The sequence below is a fragment of the Ictidomys tridecemlineatus genome, chromosome 4 (genome assembly GCF_052094955.1).
Source record: "Ictidomys tridecemlineatus isolate mIctTri1 chromosome 4, mIctTri1.hap1, whole genome shotgun sequence".
In the NCBI taxonomy this organism is placed as follows: domain Eukaryota; kingdom Metazoa; phylum Chordata; class Mammalia; order Rodentia; family Sciuridae; genus Ictidomys; species Ictidomys tridecemlineatus.
The window spans coordinates 172,687,439-172,715,032 of NC_135480.1; the positions used below are offsets into that span (position 1 = coordinate 172,687,439).

At 38.0% G+C, this 27,594-nt stretch overlaps 1 protein-coding gene across 2 annotated transcripts in view; it reads left to right on the plus strand.

Moving 5' to 3' along the window:
- Nfx1 (nuclear transcription factor, X-box binding 1) overlaps positions 1-24,864 on the plus strand; it is a 61,932-nt gene extending 37,068 nt beyond the window's left edge. Inside the window, exons 11-24 of one of the 2 annotated variants that reach the window (XM_005326190.5) lie at positions 968-998; positions 6,022-6,101; positions 7,204-7,312; positions 9,096-9,215; positions 11,350-11,429; positions 14,612-14,842; positions 16,056-16,129; positions 16,798-16,899; positions 17,489-17,530; positions 20,756-20,854; positions 21,496-21,562; positions 22,221-22,366; positions 23,166-23,270; positions 24,596-24,864. In XM_005326190.5, the coding sequence (XP_005326247.1) occupies positions 968-998; positions 6,022-6,101; positions 7,204-7,312; positions 9,096-9,215; positions 11,350-11,429; positions 14,612-14,842; positions 16,056-16,129; positions 16,798-16,899; positions 17,489-17,530; positions 20,756-20,854; positions 21,496-21,562; positions 22,221-22,366; positions 23,166-23,270; positions 24,596-24,668 (1,359 nt within the window). In that variant the 3' untranslated portion in view covers positions 24,669-24,864. Of the gene's footprint in view, positions 1-967; positions 999-6,021; positions 6,102-7,203; positions 7,313-9,095; positions 9,216-11,349; positions 11,430-14,611; positions 14,843-16,055; positions 16,130-16,797; positions 16,900-17,488; positions 17,531-20,755; positions 20,855-21,495; positions 21,600-22,220; positions 22,367-23,165; positions 23,271-24,595 lie in introns of those variants that run through there. The other variant, XM_078047742.1, reaches the window with a different exon arrangement.
- The last annotated feature ends 2,730 nt before the right edge of the window (positions 24,865-27,594 follow it).

Below are 27,594 nucleotides of genomic sequence, written 5' to 3' on the forward strand. Positions count from 1 at the left end.
GATTCCAGTCAGCTCTTTTTTTTTCATCTTAAATGTTTATTTTCTAACCAAGAACCTTCAATTTCTTAGACCTCTTCACATCTGTTAACAATTCTAATAGCTGCCTTTTTAAGTCAGTCATTATTGTTAAGAAGGAACGTTTTTATTATTTTGCTTGTATCTTGAGTACATAACCATCTATAAGTTACATCAAAACCAAATTCCAACGTAGCTGCTGGGCAACCAGCCAGGCTCATTTTACCCCAAGTAAAATGCTCCCTATACAGCTTCACCAAATGTTATATCCACAATTATGTCTCTGCAAATTACATATGATAAGTCTTTGGAGCCACTCAGATATAATTAAAACCACAGTAATAAAACTTTAAAGACCAAAGATGTACCATTTTCTACTTTGCTACAGTTCAGTAACATTGCGAGGAATGCTCTTGAGGGTCTAGAGCTGTTTGCCCTTACTATAAATGACACCAAACTATAACCTATTTTCAGTTCTATGTCTGCTCTTTGTATCTGCACCCTTGTCAGATGACAACTCCTCTTTGCTTTGCATACCTTTAGCAGCCCCTTTTTCATTCAGACTTTATAATTCCTAACCTGCTGTTAGTTTGGAGACCAGGGCACAATTATTAGAATTGTATTTGCATGAAAAGTCATTAAACAGGAGGTCCTGTTGTAAGTAAAGCAAGTTAATTTGTTGGCTATTGTGGTATACAACTGTTGTCTCCGCTACTTAAGAGGCTGAGTGAGGCAAGAGGCTTGTAAGTTCTAAAGATGAAGCCCCATGCTTGGGTGAGTCCCTGGGTTCAGTCCCCCATAGGGCAGGGGAAAGTGCACATTAATGTAATTGGGCAAGTTCCACACTAGTGAAGTTGATAATAAATAAATGACTGTTATATTTGGCATTACACTAAAGAGTATTGTTTACTTACTCCTAAAGTAGTTATTGTTTCTTTTTCTCTTCCTATAGGAGCTTCCATGTACCAGTCTCAAAAGTGAAGGTATGACTGGGAAGGGTCATGAAAGAATTTACTGGGATAAAGATAATGCTTTGCATCTTAATAGGGGACTGAGTTATGTATTTATCAAAATTCAGCAAAGATACACTTAAGATTAGTACATTAAATTGTATAACTTTTACCTCAAAAGGAAAAGAAATCACAAATTACAGTTAATGAATTGCTAAAAATTTAGGCTAAGTATACTCATGTCTATAGCATACTTTGAAATGTTTTTTTTTTCCAAATATTTATTTTTTAGTTGTAGTTGAACACAATACTTTTATTTTTGTTTATTTATTTTTATGTGGTGCTGAGGATTGAACTCAAGACCTGGCACTTGCTAGGTGAGCGCTATACCGCTAAGCTACAACCCAAGCCCCTGAAATGTATTTTTAAAAATATTTGGTTAGATGGGTAAAAGAATGGATATGAAAAAAGTAAATATGCTTATTATAAAATCTAGTTGGTATATATGTGGATGTTCACTGTAAAATTGTTTCAGCTTTTTAAAAAATATTTTAGTTGTGGATGGATACGATATCTTTATTTATATGGTGCTGAGAATTGAACCCCGTGCCTCATACATGCTAGGCAAGCACTCTACCACCGAGCCACAACCCCAGCCCTGTTTCAGCTTTTTTATATGTTTGAAATTTTTATACCAAAATGTTTGGAGGGGCAAATAATACCTAATACTTGTTTTGTTTTATGTTTGACGCATAAACTGTCTTTACTGGGCTCAGACAGGAAGTCCATGGGTCTTGAAAAGACCTCTTTGTACATATGGTTTTCTTTTTGTTGTTTTTGTCTTAAAAGGTTTTTTTGCCCTTATAATTTTTTAAACACTGACTATATAGTTGATCCCTTAAGGCTTGATAAGACTTGGTACCTGGAGCAGGGACACAGCCTTCAACCTTTTTTACTTTGAGTTTTAGATACTTTGAGATAGAGTTTTGCTAAACTGCTTAGGGCCTTAGTCTGATTTTCCCACTCAATTCTGGTTCTACCCTATCTTAGTAGCCATCACATAGTGTCGCCACCTTAAGAGCTTTTTGGAATAGTGATAAAAGATAGCAAGGGCAAAAATAAAAGTTTTTATTCTACTCAGGGAGAAAGCAGTATTGGTTAGGAAGGTTCTGCATGCAAATAACAGAAAATCCAAGGAAAAATGACTTCCACAGTAAGAGAATTTACTATCTTATATAACAGCAATCTGGAAGCAGAACATGTCCAGGATTTCAGGATTCCAGTTCAACTTTTTTGTGATTTTCATGACTTTTCCTGGATATCAGTTAGTTACTGCAACTCCACACATTGGGTTCTTGCCCAACAGCATCTAAAAGAAAGAAGGGGCGACTTTTTATGTTGTATTTCTTTTTAAGAACAAGGAAAACAATCCTGAAAAGTCTTCAATACACTTTATATCACACATTCCTACTTAAACCTACCATTAGGAAAGGGGATAGAATTACCACGATGGTCTAAACTCTTCAACATCCTCCCCTGGAATGGAGGAACACAAAATCTGAACAAAATTAAGGTTCTGTTAGCCTGAGGAAGAGACAAGTGGCCTCAAAATCAGATTCGAAATTTTGGTTATTAAAAACATAATTTGAGGAGCTGGGGCTCAGTGGTAGCTTAGTTGCCTGGCACGTGTGAGGCACTGGGTTCGATTCTCAGCACTGTATATAAATAAATAAAATACAGATCTGTAAACAACTAAAAACATGTTAGGGGTGGGGGGGACGTAATTTGAGCTGGGCATAGTGGCATATGCCTGTAATCCCAGCAGCTGGGGAGGCTGAGGTTGAAGGATCTCAAGTTCAACACCAGCTTCAGCAACTTATCAAGGCCCTAAGCAGTTTAGCAAAACTCTATCTCAAAGTAAGAAATAAAAAGGCTGGCAATGTGGCTTAATGGTTAAGTGTCCTGGGTTCTATCACTGGTACAAAACAAAACATAATTTGAAATGTTCTAGTTTTCTATTAGTAGGTAAGGTTTCTGTCAATAATGGTAATGTTCTATGCATTTCCAGTAAAACTAGAAGAAGGGTTTTTTAATGTTATCTGTGAATTTAAAAAACATAATTTGAAAAACATAAAATAAATGTGTGTGTGTGTGTGTGTGTGTGTGTGTGTGTGTGTGCGCGCGCGCGCACTTGGGATTGGACCCAGGGGTGCTTAACCACAGAGCCCCATTTCTAGCCCTTTTTATATTTTATTTTGAGATAGTCTCTTGGTACATTGCCGAGGATCTCGAACTTGAAATCCTCCTGCCTCAGCTTTCCAAGTTTCTGAGATTATAGACATGTGCCACCATGCCTGGCTAAAATTAATATACTTTAAGGCTTAAAATATACATACATATATATAAAATAAAAAGTGAAAATATATCCTCATCCTATTTTTTTCCCTCCTAATTTCACTCCTCTGATAAAACCCCTATCCATAACTTGTGGGGTATAGTTTCAAACAGCTTTCTGTATTTATAAAGAAATACAGGGGCTGGAGATGTGGCTCAAGCGATAGCGGCTTACCTGGCATGCGTGCAGCCTGGGTTGGATCCTCAGCACCACTTACAAACAAAGATGTTGTGTCCACCAAAAACTAAAAAATAACTAAATATTAAAATTCTCTGTTTTTAGAAAGAAAGAAATATAAACCTACTACCATAGTTTTGTTTTTTCCCCTAAATTTAGGTTCATACTAAACATATTGTTTGGAAGTTGATATTTTCCCTCAATTATCTGTTAAACACATTTTTTCATGTCTGTGTATAGCTTTCCCTTGAAAATTATTTCATATTATACATCATCATGGCCCTTTGGGTGGTCATTGAAGAGGTTGTCGCCAGTTTTCCCCATTACTAATAATGCAGTAGCTATCCTATCCCACTTTTTAATTTTTATGATGAATTTCAGTTATATGTGAAAATAGACCAGGATAAAGAACTCCCATACACCTATCACCTTTCATCAGTTGTCAACATTTTGCTTCTCTTGTTTTATCCTTCCTTCTGTCCCTATTTTTAGTTTTGGGGGAAGCACTTTAAAAGCAAATCTCAAACCTAATTTCACCCATGAATACATAAGCAATCACTATCCTTTTTGTGTGTGTGTATTTTAAATTTTGAGATTAAGGTCTCACTAAGTTGCCTAGGATCTTGCTAAATTGCTGAGGCTGGCCTCAAACTTGGCAATTCTTCTGCTCCAGCCTCCTGTGTCTTTTTGTTTGTTTGTTTGTTTGTTTTTTTGCTGGGATTATAGGCATGTGCCACCTTGCCTGGCTCGCTTAGCATGTTTTCATGGTTATCATATTGTAGCCCATATCAATACTTCATTCTTTTTTATGGCTATTATCAGTATGCCACACTTCATTGATCTATTCATTAATTGGTAAATATTTGAGTTGTTTAGACCTTTTGGTTATTGTCAGTAATGCTGCTGTGAACATTTTTATATAAAAGTTTTTGTTTGAATGCCAGTTTTCAGTTATTTAGGATAATATTCCTAGGAGAGGGATTGGTGGATCCATTGGTATTTGTTTTTGAAGAACTATCATACTATTTTCCACAATGACTGCTCCATTTTACATTCCCATCAGGAGTGTATAAAGATTCTAATTTCTCCATATTCTTGCCAATACTTGTTATTTTCTGGGTTTTTGAAATTATAATCATCCTAAGTCTGTGTGAAGTAAACTTGGTTTTGGTATGCATTTATGATGTTGAACTTTTTTTATGTTCTTAATGGCCATTTTTATAGTTTTTTTGGAGAATGATCTTTCTCTCCAAGTTCTTTGCCCTTTTTTTATTTAGAATGATTTGTCTTTTTTATTTTGGTTATCAGTATTCCTTGTATATTTTGGATCCTAGACACTTTGTAATTTCTTCCATTACGTGGATTATTTTTACTTCCTTATAGTATCCTTTGATGAACAAAAGCTTTTAATTTTTATGAAGTACATTTTTACATGTTTTTGTTATTATTGCATGCACCTTTGATATTCTAGTCTTTTTGTGTGTGTGTGCGGGGGATTAAATCTGTAGCTTCATACACACTAGACACACTAAGCAATTGCTCTACTGCTAAATCAATCCCATAGTCCCCATCCACTCTTTTTAAAATATTTTTTTAGTTGTAGGTGGACACAATATCTTTATTTAATTAATTAATTTATTTTTTATGTGGTTCTAGGGATTGAACTCATGCCTCATGCATGTGAGGCAAGCACTCAACCCAGACCCCAATCCACTTTTTTTGGTACTGGGGATTGAACTACTGATCCATATTCCCATCCCCATTTTGAATTTTATTTAGAGACAGGGTCTCACTGAGTTGCTAACACCTCGCTGTTGCTGAGGCTGGCTTTTTGAACTCAAAATTCTCCTGTCTCAGCCTCCCGAGCAGCTGGGATTACAGGCGTGCACCACTATGCCCAGCTCCCCCCAATTCACTTTTGAAAGTATATATTGTGTTGTTTAAAATGAATTGCCAATTAAATTTTTCATAAATACATAGATCTGCCCATTTAAATATACTTTTTTCCCATATCTTCATCCATACTATATGTATATATGTGTACCTAATATGTATGTATGTGTATATTTTATATTATATGTATATACACACATACTTTTTTCTTTTCCCCAGTACTGGGGATTGAATCCAGGGTTATTCTACCTCTAAACTATGTCCCCAACCCTTTTTATTTTTTACTTTACAACAAGGTTTCACTAAATTGCCCAAGCTGGCTTCAAATTTTTTATTTCTTCTACCTTTGCCTCTCAAGCTGCTGGGATTACATGTGTGCTCCACCACACCCAGTCCATACTATATATTAATCAGTGTTACTCTTTCTAGTTTTTGATAATTTGACAGGTAAGAAATAATTTAATTTGCTTTTTTGCCATGATTAATTTATTTACTTTATTACATTATATTTCTTCTAATTGTAGATACTCAAATATATGTTGAATGAATGTTCATATCTTTTGCTTTTTATCTTTTTAATTGGCCATGCAGATGCAACATTTATGTGTGACAAGCGGTGTAACAAGAAACGGTTATGTGGACGGCATAAATGTAACGAGATATGCTGTGTGGTAAGTGGATTTATCATTAGGCATAATTAGATTCCATTCATCTGGGCACCAGGCTCTTGAAACCTCAGCCATCTGGAATGTGGCTCAGATTTAGATATCAATAGGAAGGGCCTGTAGGCAAGAAAGAGCTCTCATAGTCCCCAAACTGCTCAGCAGAGATAGATAAAACATTTTTAGACCTCAGCCAGGTCAAGAAATCAACCAGTGGTAGCATGAAGGAATTTAAAAAGGAAAGACAAAAGACCTTGGACCCCAGAGCCCAAGACCTAGATGAGCACACAGTCCAACACACTATTCTGGGCTTAGCAACTTGTTCTTTGCATTTTATATACTCCTTGGGCCAAGTCAGTAGGCAAAATGAATATAACTTTTTTTTTTTCTATTTGTCAGTAGACCTTTATTTGTTTGTTTGTTTGTGTGTAGTGCTGAGAATTGAACCCAGTGCCTCACACATACCAGCAAGTGCTGTACCACTGAGCCACAATCTCACCCCTGAGTATGACATTTTACAGGAGTGAGTTACATTTATTTGGAATATTCACTTCTGTGGAATTAATTAAAGGAAACATAACTCAACTATTGATATATCTTATCGTATATACATATGTGGGTGTGTGTCATGTACATGACAAGATAACATGTACATATGTGATATATATATCTGTGAGTATATGTATATACACAAATGTGTACAAACAAAATAACAGCACCAATAACAAGGTAATACATAATTATCATTTAAAAAATGTATATATTGACAAGGTGAAGAATGATGAAATTGCGCTTTCTACCAAGATTGATAAGTCAGTGTTTGAAGGCCTAAATGCTTTTGATTATCAAAAATCAAGCATATGCAAAAGCAGTGATATTAGTATAGTGACTCACATGTACATAACATCCAGCTTCAGTAGTGCCCAAATCATGACTAATCTTGTTTTATCCATACCCTAACCGACTTCCTCCTCCCTGGTTATTTTGAAGCTATTCCTAGACATTATTTCATACTTAATTGTATAAAGCTTTGTTTTTGCAAGTTAATCTTGTTTATAGAAAATATAAATTGGAGACCATTTTATGAACAAATAGAAATCTCTCCCCTCAGGATAAGGAGCACAAGTGTCCTTTGATTTGTGGGAGGAAACTTCGTTGTGGCCTTCATAGGTGTGAAGAACCTTGTCATCGAGGGAACTGTCAGACATGCTGGCAAGCTAGTGAGTGTCTTCACTGTATACTTAGTTATGAGAGTTTCCTAGAAACTCAGGCATACTAAATTTTGAGATTTGTTTGCTTAAATTGATGTGCATTATTGAACTAAATCTTAGTATTTCAGATATGTTGAGGTTTTTTAAAGTTATTTTTTATTGCTGTCTTATAGTCTTTGGATGTATGAAACTTGAGATGTTAGCAGTGACCCTGAGATAGGGGTTAATTCACTAATGGATTCCTCTTCTGATAACTCCCTTCTATGTATTATTGACCTAGCTTCTGCCCTTGGCAGTCTTCTATATTAGCAGTGTTATTAGCAGCAGTTAGTAAGCTATTTGGTCTTGGGACACGTTTATATTCTTCAAACTATTGAGGACTCTGAAGAGCTCTTTTCTGTGAGTTATATCTATTGATATCTATCATATTAGAATTTAAAACTGAGATATATAAGCAGTTGATTTATTATTTCAATTTTTTAAGATAGAGAAGAGAGAGAGAATTTTTAAATATTTATTTTTCAGTTTTCGGTGGACACAACATCTTTATTTTATTTTTATGTGGTGCTGAGGATCAAACCCAATGCCCCCGCATGCCAGGCAAGCAAGTTACCGCTTGAGCCACATCCTCAGCCCTATTATTTCATTTTAAGATAATAGTAATATACGCATTGCAGGTTAACATTAATCACTTTTTTAATTTTAAAAAAATCTCTACTTTGGGGCTGGGGATGTGGCTCAAGCGGTAGCGCGCTCGTCTGGCATGCGTGCGGCCCGGGTTCGATCCTCAGCACCACATACCAACAAAGATGTTGTGTAGGGCTGGGGATGTGGCTCAAGCAGTAGCGCGCTCGCCTGGCATGCATACGGCCTGGGTTCAATCCTCAGCACCACGTACCAACAAAGATGTTGTGTCCACCGAGAACTAAAAAAAATAAATAAATAAATATTAAAAATTGTTTCTCTCTCTCTCCTCTCTCACTCTCTCTTTAAAAAAAAAAAAAAAAGATGTTGTGTCCGCCGAGAACTAAAAAAATAAATAAATAAATTTAAAAAAAAAAAAGAAAAATCTCTACTTTGAAAAAAAATACACTATTGGATGCCTGGCTTAATACAAGATACTGTAATCTCATATCAGTTTCTGCATTTTATCTATTACAGTGCAGTTGAGACATAAAAAAAAAATCTAGCCTCACATAGATAGCTATTTGGAAGAGTGAAGAATGTTTTTTAAACTTTCTTGAATAATTGTGGATACTGTTCTTTGGTGTTATACCAAAACTCAACCTCATTACAGAAACGACATGAGTTAGTATTGTTTTTATTCTGTCACATTAAAATACATTGGTCTGTCTTGTACTTTGAATAGATCTTTTACCCATGCTTGATTTTATAATACAATACACTGATCATTTGGCAGATAAATATTCCCGGGGTTATTCAGATCTTTGAAATATTGACAAATTTTGTGTAATAGTAAAAACTAATTTGTAATAGTAAAAACTCATAGTCATTAATATAACCTTCTAATAGAAATGTGTTGGGAAAAGTATTGAGGAGTTGTCAGACTCAGAGTGGTAAGTAGAACACTTGATATCTGTTTGTGCCTTTTTCACCCGGTCAACTTTAATAAAATAAAAGCTTAATAAAATAGAAACCTTTTTATTTTTAAAATAGCCCTCTTCCAAATTATCTAAAACCACAAACAACAATAAATGTTTGCATCTTCATTTAATGTGGCATCCACATCCCAAACTAAAAAAGGATTTTTTTTTTTTGCCTTACCTACCAGGTTTTGATGAATTAACCTGCCACTGTGGAGCATCAGTGATCTACCCTCCAGTTCCTTGTGGTACTAGGCCTCCGGAGTGTACCCAAACCTGTGCCAGAATCCATGAATGTGAACATCCAGGTGAGTCCCATCTTCCCTATCTCACAGCCTGCTCATACCATGTCACTGAGGATGTTGCCATGTAACTGTCTTCATGTGCTGAGGTCATGCTGAGATGGCTGTCCCTTGCTCACTGTGCTTCTGTGAAGGTGAGTCTATTATCAGGGCTCCAGTTTGGACCTACAGCAAAGTCTATTGCTTTATTCTGTGGTTTTTCAGACACACCCAGAAGGGTGGAAGAACCCCTACTTGGTCTTGTCTTTCAAGGACTTTTCTTTGTGACCTCCACTTTTGGTGCATATTTCAAAGTTGAACATCTTTTGACAAAATTAAGAGTAATTTGAGGGGCTGGGTTTGTGGCTCAGTGGTAGAGCACTTGCCTAGCATGTGCGAGGCCTTGTGTTTGATCCTCAGCACCATATAAAAAATAAATAAAATAAAGGTATTTTCCAACTACAATTAAAAAATAAAATAACAGGTTTTTGCTGTTACAGAAGCAATGTATATTAAATAAAATAAAGCAAGAATAAAAGTAATGAAGTCAAAAGGTTAACATTAAGTTGTTAATTATATCATCTCCTAAAAATTAGATACATTTTTCTCTTTATCACTAAGATTTTCTACAATATGGGGTATGTGTGTTACTGGAAATTGAATCCAGAGCTTCATACATGCTAGGCAAACACTCTAATGCCAATATAGATTTTTAATGACAATAGAGTACTCTGTTACATGAATCAGCCAGTTTATTTAATCAGTCTTGTGTTGCTAGACATTTGAGTTCTTTCCACTTTTTCTCTGATAAACTGCTTTTGACACCACCCCAAAAATGACTTGATATTAGTCATTTTTCATATCTGTCTAGTCCAGTTGCTGACTTTTTCCTAGGACTGAATTGTGCCCATTGTTTGTTTTATTTTATTTTTCCATCATTTTATTTTAACAAGCCTCAGAGACAAACTTAAAATAATCAAGGCCCCAGATTTAATACTTTCAGTGAAGTCTGATCATATGATTCAGACTTACAATAATAGACCTCTTTTTTTTTTTAATTAATAGACTAAAAAGAATAAGCAAATTCCTCATGAAATAAAAAGTCCCTTTCTTCCCTGGAACCTTAGGATGTCCAGCTCTCCCAGCAAAGTTTATAAACTCATACTACAGTGTTCACACAATCATGAAGTAAGTGTCCAGGCCACACGCAACCCCAACCCCTTTTTTCAACGAAGTTCAAAACCTGCTGGGTAATGTCCTTAGTAAGAACTTAACTGCTTGTGAATTTTGTTGTTTTGGCCTGCTTTTGTTCTGCATTCATTGCCATTTTCTTGAGTGTTTGTTGTATATTCAGCATGGTATCAAAGCTTCTGAAGAATTTTTTTAAAAACCCATAGCTTTGAGGTTCTTATATTTTCCCTGGGAGGAAGAGAATGGTAATTAAGTACACACAACACAACCAACTTGTATGTACATGAACCGGATGGCATGGCAGCAAGCCTTACAGAGAATGTGAGGGAGCTTAGAATAGAGTATGGTCAGTCAAGAAAAGTTTTGTTGTAGGGGACAAGTTTTAGTGAAGTACTGACAATAATGATATCGAAAGGAGTCAGCATAATTATTTTAGATGGAATACGTGGCAAAGGTATCTGTGTACCAGTGAGCAGTTGTAGCATAAGGTAGAGTGAAAATAATAATGTAGTAAAATGAACAGACCAGGTGACTATCTGCAGGACATGGTAAGAAAGCTGTCACCTCTCTGTTTCTGGGATTTGGCACATTTCTTCCCATCTTGATTTGGTTTCTCTTTCCTACTCATCTCATCTTTCAACACTTTAATGTAAAACCAGGTGCTTTTTATGTTCCTCTGTCCACTTAGAAAAAATACTCCCTGCTCCAGAATTTAAATGTTCTATTTCATATGCTATTTACAATATATAGACCTACATGCGTATGTTATAACACGTAAATGTTATAAATGGCATATATGTGTGGCTCAGCTGTAGAATGGTCGCCTAGCACCTGCAGGACCCAGGTTCGATCCTCAACACCACATAAAAATAAAGGCATTGTGTTGTGTCCATCTGCACCTAAAAAATTAATTAATTAATTATTTTTTTAAAAAAAGATCATACCTAATATTACCTTTCTTTTTCTGCAGTATATCATTCTTGTCATAGTGAGGAGAAATGTCCCCCTTGTACTTTCCTAACTCAGAAGTGGTGCATGGGCAAACATGAGGTAAGTTTTCTCTCAGGTATTCATTGTTCCAGCCAGAGATTTATAATTTAATTACTTAAGAGCTGTTAGTTTGATCATTTCTCAAACTAAACTTCCTCCAAGAAGAAGCTTTCTGTTGCCACTTTTTTCCTTTTTTTTTTTTTTTTTTGTTGTTGTTGTTATTGTTGTTGTTGTCTGTCCCAATACTGTAGTTCTTTCCAGAATATCACAAAAGTGAAATCATTGAGTAGGTAGCAGTTTGAGTCTGTTTTAACATTCTCCAAACTCATTACAACTAATGAAATTCAGCCTAGTTGACCTTGAGAACACATGCTATGTTCAAAAACAGAACTTCTAAGTTAACTGGCATGAAAGTAGAGTTACTAGCCTAGGAAGAAGTATTTCAATAAGAGAAGAAATGGACTGTATCCTAGCTGCCCGGTTTGTTCTCTCATCCCTATGCAACTCCCCATTCCCAACCACTGGACTCAAATGCCTTCCTCCAGTCTTATTACCAGTACCCTGAAGGACTTCCATTCTCATTCTTAATCTCTAAGCCATATTTGACATTGTCCACTATAAATCTTTAAATGCTTGAAATTTCTATTTTAAAAATGTATATTTAGGGTTGGAGTTGTGGCTCAGAGGTAATGCGCTCACCAAGCTTGTATGAGGCACTGGGTTCAAATCCTCAGCACCACATGAAAATAAAATAAAGATTTTTTTAAAAAGCATATTTAAAGTTCTGCTTCCAATAGAGTACTTTACAGGTAGGCAAGAAGGGAATTAGTACTGGGGACTGAACCCAGTATGTGTGTGCTATGCAAACCTCCTACCACTAAGCTATACCCCAGCCCAAGAAAGAGATATATATACTTTAACATTCTTGGTGTATAATCTACCAGGCATGTGTTGATGCAGATACATACTTTCCCCTACTCTGATTAAGATAATATTGTTTTGTAACCTGATCTTTTTACTCCATAACACATTAGCCAACATTTCTTGAAATTCTCTTGACATCTGTAACAACATGCTTTTAGTATTATTTTCTTATCTTGATGGACATATTTTTCTCCACTTATTTCCTGTGAGTAGTTCTCAAGTCATAGTCCTTCGTATTTATCTCCTCTATAAATCTCACTTCCTCTTCGAATTTATCCATTCTAAGACATCTATGTGTCATCTTTGTATTGATGACTTAGCCACACTTCTTTCAACAAATATTGAGTATCTACTATGTGCTAGGTAATAGGTTTGGCATATTCAGAAGTTAACACTAGGGCTAGGGTTGTAGCTCAGTAGTAGAGTGCTCACCTTGCATGTGGAAGGCACTAGGTTCGATCCTCAGCACCACGTAAAAATAAAGGCACTGTGTCCATCTCAACTAAAAATATATATATGTATTTGTGTGTGTGTGTGTTTGAAGAAGTTAACTAGCCAAGCGTACTGGCACACATTATAATCCCAGTGACTCAGGAAGCTGAGGTAATAAGATCATAAATTCGAGGTCAGCCTCAACAGCTTAGCAAGGCCTTGAGCAACTTAGTGAAACCCTGTCTCAAAAAATAAAGAGGGCTGGAGATGTGGCTCCAATCTTGTTAACAAGATTGACATGACCCTGCCCTTGTGCGACCTTCACTTTGGTGGGAAGCAGACAGGAAAACAGGCAATTATAAATGCAGTAATGTGGAAAATACAGAATACTGAAGGGGTGAAGGGGTCTTGAAGGCATTTGGGGGAAATAACATACTGAATGATCATGAGGAGGTAGGTAAGCAATGTGGGAAGAAGATGACAGAGAATAGAGCATTAGCCAGAATTTATGCCCTGGTACTAGAATAGGTAAATGTTTAATGATTAGGAACTATATTCTACCCGAATACTAATTCCAAAACAATTGGAAACATATGTCCTCTTCAAAAGTTATATGTCACTGAAGTTGAAGTGTATTCCTCATTTTGAGGGTTCTTGAAGGAATTTGAGTGACTATGTGAGAGTAAACTTTGGTTCCACAGAAGTAAATTTTTAAGACATTTTTCCTGCAGTGGGGAAATCTGGAACCATGCAATTTCTTCAAAAAATAAATTGGGGGTTACTATTGCCTCTTAATTTTTTTAAATGACAGGGCTGCCTGAAGTTATGAGGCAATTATTTGGAAGATGTGAGGAGAGTTGAATATTACGCACATAAAACAGTCCTGCCACCTATCTCAGAACCCTAGGCCAAGATTCTCCCCAGCCCCAGCATGTAAAATGGTTAGTCTGTCGACTTGGTGCCTTCATAGTCTGAAAAAGCAAGATATCTTCTGATCCTCCCAGTTGAGTCATAGAATTTTGGTTTTTTAAAGTTTTCCCATGTTTTTTTCTTTATTTTAATGATGTTTTATTAGTGCATTATAGTTATACATAATAGTGAATTCATTTTGACATAATTATACATGCATGTAATATAATTTGCTCCATTTCATTCCCCAGTACTTTGTATTTCCTTACCCTCCTCTCTCCCCATCCCTTCTTTTACTATACTGGTCTTTCTTCTATTTATTTATTATTTTTTAATTGGCACTTTATAGATAGAAATAAAGTTGGAATTCACTGTGATATATTAATATATGTACATGATATAATTTTGGTCAGTTTCATTCCACAGTTCCTACCTTTTCTCATCCCTCCTCCCTTACCCTCTGTTCCCTTTCTCTACACCACTAATCTGCCTTCTTATTTTCATGCTCCTCCTCCTTTTTTCCTTTCCTTATTGGTCATAGCAGTTGTTTGTTTTTAAGTATCTTTAGTTGTAGACAGACCCAGTACTTTTGTTTATTTATTATATGGTGCTAAGGATCGAACCCAGTGCCTCACATGTGCTAGGCAAGTGCTCTACCACTGAACTACAACCCAGCCCAGTCATAGCAGTTTTGAAGTACTTCCTAGTTATCTGATTTAATTTCCTGTTGCCTACCTTAGAAAGTTTGCCTCAGGTCACACTTAGCTGCTGCCACAAATTTTTTGGATCATAGCAAACATAATTATTATTAAAGTTCACATTTATTTTCTTGTCAAACCACTCCTTTTTGACTTTGAAAATCAAATTAATTGTTTTCAAATAAAAAGAGCAAAGTTCAAAAATGTTCTAAAGGTAAATTAAATCTCACCCCACATCCCACACAGAGATGAGAATCTGGCTACTTCTGTCTTTCCTAGTTACGAAGCAACATCCCCTGTCACCTGGTTGATATCTCTTGCGGATTACCCTGCAGTGCTACGCTACCATGTGGGATGCACAAGTGTCAGAGACTCTGTCATAAAGGAGAATGTCTTGTGGATGAGGCCTGCAAACAGCCCTGCACCACACCCAGAGCTGACTGTGGCCACCCATGTATGGCATCTTGCCACCCCAGCTCACCCTGTCCAGTGACTGCTTGCAAAGCCAAGGTGGGTATTTCTGACTTCAGATGGAACACTGACTCTGGGGCTGCTAGTGAATCCAGAACTGACTAAGCAGACCCTGGCCATGCATCTTAATCAGTCAGGAAACATTGGTTGCAAGGAACTCCAAGTTAAGGTAGCAAGAGAAAGATGGTATAAATCATAAAAATTTCTATTTGCCAACTTGGTATGGCCTTTTAGTTCAGCAGATACCCTACTGTCATCTGACCACATTCTGTGTCTCCCTTCAGTCACATTCTTAGGAGACCCTGTCAACTCCATTTATTCAATAAATGTATAATGTCTGAGTATTTTTAAAAAAAATTGTATGAGGTAATAAACATGGTCCCTTATAATTTGATGGTAATTAATCAGATAGATCAGATATGGTATCATAGAGGAGTAGTTATATCCTTAGAGAGGGTGCTGTGGGAGCATGTAGGAAACTTGGCTGGATATGAGGGTTGATCAAGCAAGGCCATCTAGAAGGGATGAAAGCAGATGAATCTAGTGGTATTGGCTAGACCTCAATTGGTTGCCCCTAGTACAAGTATCCACCTCTGGTTCAGTGGTATAAACTTCATTCTGAGCTTTCATGCCGGATTAAGAGCAGAGTAGTTTCTAGAAAGGAGCATTATATATAATCCCAGATGCTCAGGAGACTGAAGCAGAAGGATCATAAGTTCAAGGCCAGCCTCTGGAACTTAGCAAAACCCTGTCTCAAAAATAAATTTCTTTGGTTGGAGTGGGTATACCAGGGATTGAACTCAAAGGCACTCAACCACTGAACCACATCCCCAGCCCTGTTTTGTATTTTATTAGTGACTGGGTCTCACTGAGTTGCTTAGCGCCTCGCTAAATTGCTGAAGCTGGCTTTGAACTCATAATCCTCTTGCCTCTGGCTCCCAAGCCGCTAGGATTACAAGCATGCATCACCACACCCAGCCAAAAATAAGTAAATAAATTTTTAAAGGGGATGGGGATGTAACTCAGTGGTAGAGGGCTTACTTACCTAGCATGTGTGAGGCCCTGGGTTCAATCCCATTAACCCATGCACACAACAAAGAAAATGCACATGTGTTAGCTTCTTCCATCTTGGAATGTGGCTTCTCACTGACTCTCTTGCCATGGTTTGGTTTAAGAGAACTCTTAGAAGCAAAGCCTGCTTAACACATGATTTACATGTGCTAAGAGTCGTTCCATGTTAATTTTATTTCAGGTAGAGCTACAGTGTGAATGTGGACGAAGAAAAGAAATGGTGATTTGCTCTGAAGCATCCAGTACCTATCAAAGGTTAGTGCTACAGAAATGTTAACAATTGGTAGATGTAGATGAAGGGGATTCATGTGTTTATTGGAAGATCCTTGCAAGTTTTCTAAAAGTAAGAGAATCTTTTTCTTCTCCTCTCTCGCTCATTTTCCCCCTTTTGGTCTTATTAAACTATGAGATAAAGAAAAGATATCCTGAAGTTAGATAAATTGCTTTAATATCCCACTGCCTAAAGGTGCCCCTTCCCCAGTCAGGTTTTTCTAATTGTTCTGGGAGGGATCTTTTTAGCCTTTTAAAGTCTTGGAATTTGTGTGGTCATACAGGGATCTGAGTATAGGGATGGAGGTGTTAGGGAATGACTGGTATGGGTGTTTCTGATTAGATGTTGAGGTAGGCCTTAGATATAGGACTTTGCAAATACACAAACATCAAATTGGCTATTTATGAAAACCTGCTGAGTGCTGGGCATTGGCCTGAATGCTCAGGTGTACTGAGGAGTTGGGTTACCTCATCACTTCCTGTGTAGCTGCTTAAAACCTAGTGAGGACTCATGCCACAAACAGTAGGTAGTTTGTAAGATAGGATTCCAAGGCCACACAAACTGTCTTGTGGTGGATTGGCTTTAAAAGCAGTGTTCTGTGTTTCTAGCATGGGGAGTTTCTTATGAAACTTTTCTCTTTTCAATATTTCAGAATAGCTGCTATTTCTATGGCCTCTAAAATAACAGACATGCAGCTTGGAGATTCAGTGGAGATCAGCAAGTTAATTACCAAGAAGGAAATTCAACAAGCCAGGTAATTTTTAAAATGTGTAAGGTGCCTTCTTTCTCTAATTAGACTTGGTTTCTCATGGGTAGGGCACATTCATTTATTTCAGTCTCCCACAATGGAGCTCACTCACAGGAGGTATTCAAGACACTTTGATGTTGAGACCATACCCACTCCAAACCCAAGGAGTCCCACTCAAGATGTAGCTAAGACCAGAGGATATTTTCCAGTTTCACTTTAGACAGTTGATAGAGTAAGCAGAGTCCTAGATGTGCCCAGCCCAGCCCACAGGAAAACAGAGAATCAGAATGGTAGCTGAATATAAGAAGGGAGGTGGGACTGCCAGAAGGGTCCCTGGGGAGCATTTTGAAGGCAGAGCATCCAGAGAACATGCCCATTGAGGACTCCTAGATTCCCATAACCTAGAGACCAGGGGAAACAATGAGATTCACAGGGCAGGAGTTGCTAATGAAACCTGAAAAGTAGTTGACCTCACAAGCTGGCCTGAAGAAAAGTCCTTTGGCAAGAGTCTGCTATGTTCTAAGTAAGACTTTCTTGCTGGATAGGAACTGTAGAACCTGTGTCCTAACTAATTTTTTTTCCTTTGCTTATCAAGGCTAGAGTGTGATGAGGAGTGTTCAGCCTTGGAAAGGAAAAAGTAAGTGGTTTCAACAGCTTGTTATCTACTTGTCACTGAGCCCTATTAATTAATGGGAGGAAGCAACCCTTTTGTCTACTCTGAGTCTTTCACTGCTGTCAGAAAGAGAAATATGATCGTCAAGAATTGAATTGTCTAAGGATAAACTACTCAGGTAGTTTCACCATATTTCAGAAGCATGAGCTGGGTGGATTTGGGCATGATGCCACTACATAATTATTTAGTGACTGGCCAACTTCCTGATTCCAACAGAGGTAACAATCTTAAAATGAATTCTGCTCGGGATGTGGCTCAAGTGGTAGCGCCCTCGCCTGGCATGCATGAGGCACTGGATTCAATCCTCAGCACCACATAAAAATAAAATGAAGATATTATGTCCACCTAAAAGTAAAAAATAAATATTTTTTTAAATGAATTCTTTGTATTGAAATACAACATATAAGTGTAAAGATCAGTGGGCTACAGTGATATAAACAATACTGAAGTCAAGAAGTAGAAAATTATCAGAGTCCTCTCATGTAGCCCACAAAATTGTCTGTCCTGACTTGAGTCTTGTCTGTTTTTGAACTTTATATAAAATGAAATCATATGGTTTGTGTTTGGTTTCTTTCATTACATTTGTGACACTCATTTCTGTTGTTGCAAGTAGCAGCACTGAATTCATCTTCATTTTTGCATATTATTGCATTAATATATCAGTAACCATTCTGCTATTGGGCTGTTACAAATAATGCTGTTAAGAACTTCTTCTTTTGTGAGGTGCTAGGGATTGAACCTGAGATCTTGCACTTACTTTCCAAGCACTGTGCCTCAGAGCTACATTCCCAGCCCCCAAGAATATTTTTATTCTTGCTTTGCTATATATAATATATATATTCCTAAGTTTATATCCAGTGGAAACAAATAACTTAGGAGTACAATTGTTGATTAATAAAGTATGCCTATGTTCAGCTTTAATAGATTCTTCCAAGTGTTCAAATTGGTTGTGCCAAACTACAGTGCTTTCAGCAAAAATGCTGTTCAAAGTTCCCTTGCTGTGACTCTCATGGGAATTTTCTAGTAAGTGCTGTTCAAACCCATGCCCTTTTAATAACCATCAGTTAGTATTCTTAGTTGTAAAATGTGAAGTAGGAGTCCCAGATGTTCAGAAATGTTCTAAATTCATAGGTGTCCAAAATATGAAAATATGTCTTTGTGTAGTTGAGTGGTAGTATTATATAGTAGTCTGAGCTGTCCAGAGCTCCAGAGTCGAATTATCTAGATTTGAATCCTATCTTTACAAATCACGTAGCTTTATAACCTTCAGCAAGTCACATATTCTCCCTAAGCTTTAATTTTTGTTAAAAATTTGTTTATTAGTGACAATAATAATATCTACTTCCCAGAGTTTTTGTGAGGATTAATATATTAAAATTAAGGAAGACATATAAGGCTCTTGTCACAAGCCTGACACATAGTAATTGCCCAGTAAATATTAGTTACTGATTTAAACTGGCTTTTGCTTTTTTTTTTTTTTTTTTTGCACAGTGCTGGAGATAGAATCCAGGGCCTTGCACATGCTAGACAAGTGATCTACCAAAGAAAAGAAATGCAAATTTTAAAAAGAAAACTCAATCTAAAGTTAAAATATATGTATATTTCTATTGCAAAAATCAAAAACTAACAGGCTAAATTCAGCTCACAGACAGGTTTTAATTAGTGTTTAAATTTGAGGGCTGGGGATGTGGCTCAAGCGGTAGCACGGCCCGGGTTCGATCCCCAGCCCCACATACAAACAAAGATGTTGTGTCCGCCGAAAACTAAAAAATAAATATGAAAAATTATCTCTCTCTCTCTCTCTTTAAAAAAAAAAAAACTTAAATTTGAATTGGTAGCCTACTAATAAAAACATCAAAGGATCTCCCTCCAAGAATTCTGAAAATTAAGACCATTTAAAAAAAAAAAATAGGAAAATTTAAGCCATTGCATAGCATGTGTCTATAAACCCACCTACTCAGGTGGCCAAGGCAGGAGGATCACTTGAGCCCATGAGGTTTGAGACCAGCTTAGGCAAGATAAGGAAACCATGTCTTAAACAAACAAATATGGTACATATGTTTCCCAGTGAAATTCTTTCTGCTTTTATTTTCCAGATTTTTGTGATGGGGTTTTAATTTGGTGTTTATATGTCCATTTTATGATTTGGGGTTTTTGTTTTGTTTTGTTTTGTTTGATGCTGGGGATCAGACTAAACACATTGTGCATGTTAAATATGCAGTCTGCCACAGAGCTACCTTCATAGCTTAGGTACCTATGTTAAGCCTCAGAGAAAGTCATTCCTCATTGACCATTTCCAGTAATGTCATACACCAGCCTTCTCTTCCCCAAATAATACAAATCTCTAATATTCAGTTTATTCAGACCCATATAGGTCTTTTTTTGTTTATTTTAGTCTATGAAGACAATACCACATCTTGTTTTCTTTTTTTTAGTCACCCATTTTACTGAAATCAAATGGCTAATATATAAGGAACTTAGGACATTGTAATCCCTGTATATTATTACAGTAGTCACCCCTTATCTGCAGTTTTGCTTTCCAGTTTTAGTAACCCACAGTCAACTGTAGATCAAAAATATTAAATGGAAAATTCCAAAAGTAAAAAATTTACTGATTTTAAATTTCACTCTGTTGTTAATAGCCTGATGAAATTTTACACCATCCCCACTCCATCATGTGAGGGAGATGAATCACGTCTATGTCCAGTATCCACACTGAATACACTACCCACCTAGTAGCCACTTAGTAACCATCTGAGTTATTAGATTAACTACTGCAATATCACATGTTTATGTTCAAATAACACATAATTGTACTTAATAATGGCTCTGAAGCACAAGAGTAGTGACTGACAATTCAGATTTGCCGAAGAGAAGAAATGAAGTGTATAAATAAAAAGGTAAAAGTTCTCAACTTAAGGGGGGAAAAAATCACATGTTAACATTGCTAAAATCTGTACTGTTTTTTTTTATTATTAATCTTTTACTGTACCTAATTTATAAATTAAATTTTATCATAGATATGTATGTATAGGAAAACATAGCATGCATGGGGCTTGGTACTATTACAGTTTTAAACATCCATTTGAGGTCTTGGAACATATCTCCTATAGGTAAGGAAGGACTGCTTTATAAGATAGTTTCCTCTGCTCCTTTCCTTATGTTTGCAAAAACTTCTCTCATTTTCAGGAGGTTAGCAGAGGCATTTGATATCAGTGATGATTCTGATCCTTTTAATATACGTTCTTCAGGATCAAAATTCAGTGATAGTTTGAAAGATGATGCCAGGTATGTAACTTTTTTCTATTAATAATGGCTTAGGAGAGTATTTAGTATTTTAACATAGAAACTAATATGTACTCCTTCTGTGACTAAGGCAGGCAAAGTTTATTTACCTATTATAAAAGATTGGGTGTTGTTTAATAAAAATCCTGCCTTAGTTTTTCAAAACTGTTTCTTTAACTGAACTTTGTTGGGGGTTGGGGTGCCCTGTGGTTGGAGTTGGAGCCTATCAAGAGCTAGAGTAGACTAAATCTTAGCATCTCTGAGCCACATTTCACCTCTGTCCACCCAAGTCTCACAATTACATGATCTTACTTGGGTCAGTAGTAGTTCTTATTTTTCTCCTGTTTCCTGGTGCTCTGATGGCTATGTCTCCTCCTTTCTCTTCTCATATTTATTCATATTCTCTCTCTCTCTCTCTCTCTCTCTCTCTCTCTCTCTCTCTCTCTCTCTCTCTCTCCCTCTCTCTCTCTTTCTCTCCCTCCCTCCCTCTCTCCCCTTTATCATGGCTGTCTGCTATCTGACAGTTCCTGACTTCTTTTTTGCCAGCATTGTACATTGTATGTACTTTATAGGCAGAGGGTGAGCAGAAGGGATTCCTGGAAGAACCGAAACAAACAAAATTAACTGGTGGTTTCTCATTTCAGGAAGGACTTAAAGTTTGTCAGTGATGTTGAGAAGGAAATGGAAACCCTTGTGGAGGCTGTGAATAAGGTTGAAGTCAAAACATCCAACTGGACATTCCTCTAAGGCCAGCTTGATAAGAGATCAAGTCCTAGAAACACCATCAGCCTAGAGTAGTTAATTCATAGTTTGCTTGAGGATTCTAATCTTTCCCCAAAACCCAGGCATTATAACATCCATGGAAGCTTGTCCAGGTTCAGTCATTGCAGAAAATAATATGCAGTCAAATTAAATGTTAATAAAAATCACAGCTCAGTGCCTCAGAGGGGGTGAAGAAACTCTGGACAAGGAATGATAGTCACATGACTAAGGAATATTTAGAACTCCTGCAAGGCCCTCAGATCTCAGAGGGCTGTATGTGTTAGATAGCACACTCCTTCTTTGTTACTCCAAAGTCAGGACAGAAACTCTTAGATAAAGATAAAACTTTGTATGACTAGTGCTCAAAGAGTAATAGCAGGTACACTCCTTAAAAAGAGGCCCAAAGCCATGTGCAGTTGCGCACCACTGTAATCTCAGGACTCAAGGTAGTTGGTTGAGGCAGGAGGATCACAAATTCAAGGGCATCAGCAACTTAGCAAGAACCTATCTCAAAATAAAAAGGCCTGAGCTATATCCCCAGCCCAGTTATAAAGTTTTCTATTTTTAAGATGATGTTATCAATCAGTTATCTATTTTCTCAATATAGGGAAAGAATAGTAAGAAAAGCCACAGCTTCCCTCCCATGAACAGAGACCACCGCCGAATCATCCATGACTTGGCCCAAGTTTATGGTCTGGAGAGCGTGAGCTATGACAGTGAACCAAAGCGCAATGTTGTAGTCACTGCCATCAGGTAGGTTGATCTGACTGTCACGGGAAGAACTCAGCAAGGCAAACTGGACCCAGGAGGCAGGATCTATTGGGACTTGCTTTCCTTTTGTCTCTTCATTCTGGAAGAATAAAAGGGAAAGCTACTTTGCTGGGCCAGACTTTCATTATGATCTGAAGATCTGAACCAGAGTGTGAATTCCATGCTTCATTCCATAAGGCACATATACCCAAAGCCTCGTGTGTGCACTAATCTATGGAGGATGCTAGAGGATTTATTTCTGTAGGTAGAGGGAACAGACCTTGGGGGCCTAAAGGTGTCCCTTTTCCCTTCTGTCTTTTATTCCTCCCTGTGTCCCTCCCTGGCATCATCTTCCTAGCATGAGAGAAATAGAACAAATGCCAGACTCTGGTTCAAGGCATACCATGTGAAGAGTATTTTACCATCAAAGGAAACTTAGGCAGTAGTGTGAGCCAGAAGGGGAAAGGGAGGACCTAAGTTGGGTCTGGAAATATAGCTTTTCTAGCATGTGCAAGGCCCTAGGTTTGATCTCCAGCATCACAAAAAATTTTTAAAAAGAACCCAAGGGAGTCAGAATTTCCCAAGGAAGAATAGTGAAGTGTAACATGAGGCAACAGGCCCAGCAGGGTTAGGTGGAAGAGATGGGGTTGAATGCAAGTAACCATGCCCAAGAGAAGACAGGTCATAGTAAAGAGTACTCAGCAAAAAAAAAAACGCCAAAGTCACAAACTGAGTTTCTGACTGTCTGCTTATCTGTATAAATGATCCTCTTTGTTCATTACTGTGTTTTTTGACTCCTCAGGGGGAAGTCCATTTGTCCGCCTACCACACTGACAGGTGTGCTTGAAAGGGAAATGCAGACACGACCTCCACCACCAATTCCTCATCACAGACAGCAGACAGACAAGTAAGAATTCTTCAGCTGTTTCCAAAGGGACCTGGCTGGTAGAGACGCCATCAGGGGCTGAACTGGCCTGGGCTGCACCAGCCACTACTGGCCTCTCTGGGCTTGGCCTTAGGGTGCCATGTTCAAATATATAAGGTTTATTTGGCTATCAGACACATTTGTTTAAGCCACAGAAGACAAATTTGATGTTTGTAATGCCAGTTTCACTCCAGGGAGTGCAGTGACTGGACATAATTTCCACAATATAGGTAGAAAATGGATTTAGTCTGTCATACTTAATGATTTAGAACTGGAACATCACATAATTAACAATAGTCACTCTGGAGATGAAAGTGGGATTGGGGGTAAGAGTTGGGCAGTGAAGAGGGTGAGTGGGGACTTCCACATTTTGTTGTCTACTTCTAAGTGGCTTGAATTATTTTTACCACAAAAACACATTCGTGATTTAAAGAAGAAAACAAGTTGGCAAGTAGCAAGTCTGCCAGATGTTTTCTCAAACAGGAGCAGGGAAAGAGCATATCCTCGCTCTCTTCCTCTCCTTTGTCAAGAGGGGAGCCCAGCTGCCCTATTATGACCAAGGCAGCATGTCTGAAAGTTACTCTGAAACCTAGAGAGTGTCTACTCCTTTCTGGCCTTCCACTCAGAAGTCCTAGCAGTAACTCTTCTGTACTTCCTGCACAAAACCTCTGGAAGGATAATAAGAGCAGTTTATAGAGTCACCATGAGGGTCAGAGCAATTGGTGTTTCTGTGTCTCAGCCTCAGCCAAGGGCCATGTAGCTCCATAGAGCCAGCTCCTCTCTACCCCTGGAAACCAAGCAGCCTGGACTCTGATGAACACTGTTCATTAGCCTATTTATGCCATGCTACCTTTTTTTTTTTTTTTTTTAACTTGTTTGATTTTTCTATAAAACTACTATGGAAGGCCAGACATGCCAGCACATGCCAGTGATTCCATGCCAGCACATGCCGGTGATTCCAGCCAACATGGTAGGCTAAGAAAGGAGGATAGCAAGCTCAAGGCTTCAACAACTTACAACTTAGTGAGACCCTGTCTCTAAATTTAAAAAAAAAAAAAGGACTGGGAATGTGGTCCAATCCCCAGTGCATAAAAAAAAAATACTGTTATGGAGAAACTTTCAGGTTAGAATGGTATTAACTAATAAACACCTGTGTACTCATCACCAAATTTCAATTACCACCAGCTCGAATTTGCCTCTCTATCTTATCAAAGCTTCACAAGTGGCTAATCTGCTGATCCTTAACTTTCTGAAGTCTCTTTCCCCCAAAGAAGAAAAGATTAATTGTTCTTTTGTTTGCTTTTCAGGTATCCTGGGAGCAGTAATTTACAGAAGATAGCAAAGGAGCCAGTAATTGACTACTTTGATGTCCAGGACTGAGATCAAGATGCCCTTAGATAAAAGAATACTTAGATGTAGTAGAGACTTATTTGCCAGCAGATAAATCATGCTTGTTCCTCACTGCCTGGCAGACCACAGCCTCATGTGCTGTCTTGTACTGATACATCCAAGCATGAGTGTTTCAGAAATCCCCTTGTCTATTCCTACATGTATAAAGTGTTTCGCTATGGCCAGATCTCTGATTGTATGGTCACTAGGTTTTCAGTGATATATTTAAAGAGTCTCCTCAAATCATCACTGTGATTGCTCTGAGGGTTGGGGGAATATTGGGTTTTATCTGGACAAATCAGAATTTTTGCCCAAAACTGGCTTCATGGCACTTCGTCATAGTTAGTTTTCCCAGTTGTTCCTCCTCCTGAAAATGCTTGCAACATCAGATAGATCTCTGCAAATTCTCAGCCTGAAATACCAAATACTAAATTTGTACACCAAATTTGAAATCACTCCTGTCAACTTAAACCTAACCATCTTTCCTAAGTCTTACTGTATTTTGCCAAAAGCTGTCTTGGAGCTATCTAGATGAACTTCTTTTTAATGTTTCCTAATACTGTCAGTTCTAGACCTACAAGAAAGTCAGTTATAGAATTCCATTTTCTCAAGTTCCTGATGCTTCTTATACCACATCACTGAGCCTGTCCAGTGACAGTTTAGCCATCTCCCATAATAAAGAGTGTAGAACAAGCTTTTCCTTTTACCAGATTCACACTGTGGCCTCTATGAACTGACTAGTGTAATCCTAACTCCTCTCTGGTTGATAAAGAGTCTCATATAGACAACTGTCCTGCATTGCTTTTTCCTAGGCCTTCAACAGCCATGTTGATTTTCTCTGAGCTCTGGACCTCTGAATATTCAAAGAAGTATGTGGATAGTCCAGAGCTTATGTCCAGAAGCCCACTGGAGGCATTCTTCAGGCTCCTTTAAAGCAGGTGTGTCAACAGTTAAATTAATTTGGCTCCCTTTGCATTGGTAACCCTCTAGTATGGAGACCAGATTTCCAGCAGCTTCCTTCTGCTTCAAAACAAACCTTGATCCCCAGAGCAGCAGAAGGAAATTTGAGATGTGAAATTCCAAATTCAGGCATTTTTGTAAGAAGAGCAGGGTTTCCCTTTGGTCCTCACCCAACCTACTTTGAAAGGTTGAGGTATAGCATGGGAACAGACAACTGGAAAGAAATGACAGAAAACAACAAAACTTCGTCTCTTTGGGCCCATTTAGCATAGGGTCTGTGACCCTACACACAACAGAAACACCACAAGCATCTGTTAGGTCTTTAAAGTGGTGGATTAGGTGGGTGAACTCTGTGAAGGCATCTCAGAATCAGCAGGAGGCAAGAGGTCTGACTTCAGGTTCTAGCTCTGCTACACAACTTGCCACTTGATGGAGTGGAAGTTTCACCTACCTCATCAGGGTTGTGAGGATTAAATGAATAGCAGCTGTGGAGGTGCCTGATCCATCAGAGGAACTCAAAGTTCATGAAAATTACATTTGGTATCTGGAAAAATTGGTAAACATTTCTCCATAATGCTATCCAAATAAAGGGATGGAATGCCTGCCAGGCTGCTCCTTATGAATGGCTGCATGCTTTCCAGATGCCACTTGTGTATTGGGACTACGAGAGGCAGATGTTCCGGGGCTTGAGGAAGAATTGTTCAGATTGGGATGAGACTGGAAAGGTAGATGTGTGTCAGCTGATGAGAACCACTGATGAACTCTAAGTAGAACAGCATGGCCAAATTCCTAATCCAGAGCAACAGTCAGCAAATATTTCTGTAGGCAACTAGAGTAATAGACTTTGTGCAACTTACAGTTTCTGTTAACAACTAGACAACTCTGCCATTGTGTGAACACAGCCATAGATAGTACATAATCTCACCTTTCTTAGAATCACGTTTAGGGGGCTAGGGTTGTAGCTCAGTGGTGGAACGCTTGCCTAGCATGTGTGAGGCACATAAATAAAATAAATGTCCAGGGGCTGGGGCTATAGCTCAGAAGTAGAGCACTTGCCTAACGTGTGAGGCACTGAGTTTGATCCTTAGCACTACATAAAAATAAAGGCATTCTGTACATCTATAACTACAAAAAATTTTAAAAAGTCCATCAACAACTAAATTTAAAGAAAAATCACTTGTTTACGTTACAAAATATACTTTTGACTTTTTCCCAGCCATTTAAAAATTGTAGGGCAGAGCATATAGCTCAGTGGTAGAACACTTGCCTGGTTGCATGAAGCTTCCATCCCCCAGCCCTGGTGGGGAACAGGGAAAAACATGAGGATATTTGGGTTAGGATGTAACTCAGTGGAACAGCACTTGCCTGGCAGGCATAAGGCACTGGGTTCAATCCCTACACCACAAATAAGATTTTTAAATTGTGAATTACATTCTTAGCTCATGGGTTGTGCAAAAACAGGCAGCAGGCTAGATTTTTATTTTTTTCCTTTCGTACCGGGGATTGAACCCAGGGGCACTTAACCACTGAGCCATGTCCCCAGACCTTTTTAATATTTTATTAGAGACAGGGTCTCGCTACATTGCTGAGACTAGCTTTGAACTCATGATCTCCTGCCTCAGCCTCCCCAGCTATTGGGATTACTGCCAACACAACTGGCTAGCAAGCTTGATTTGGCCATGGACCTTATATTACTACCCTGTTCTAGAGAAGCCTCTTAGGCAAAAGTGTGTGAAAAGGATCAGAGGGCAATTTTGATATATGAAGCAGAACCAAGAGGCTGCAGAGGTGATCCAGATAAAAGAGGATGAGGGTGATAAGATTTGACCCTGCAAAGAAGAGATTCAGATCAGAGAGTTAGGATATGATGCCTGGGGTCTGCAAGGGAACCAGCCCCCTTCTGAGCTCCAAGGGAGCCCCAGGCTACCTCAGCAAGGGAATATTGTTTCTCATAGGT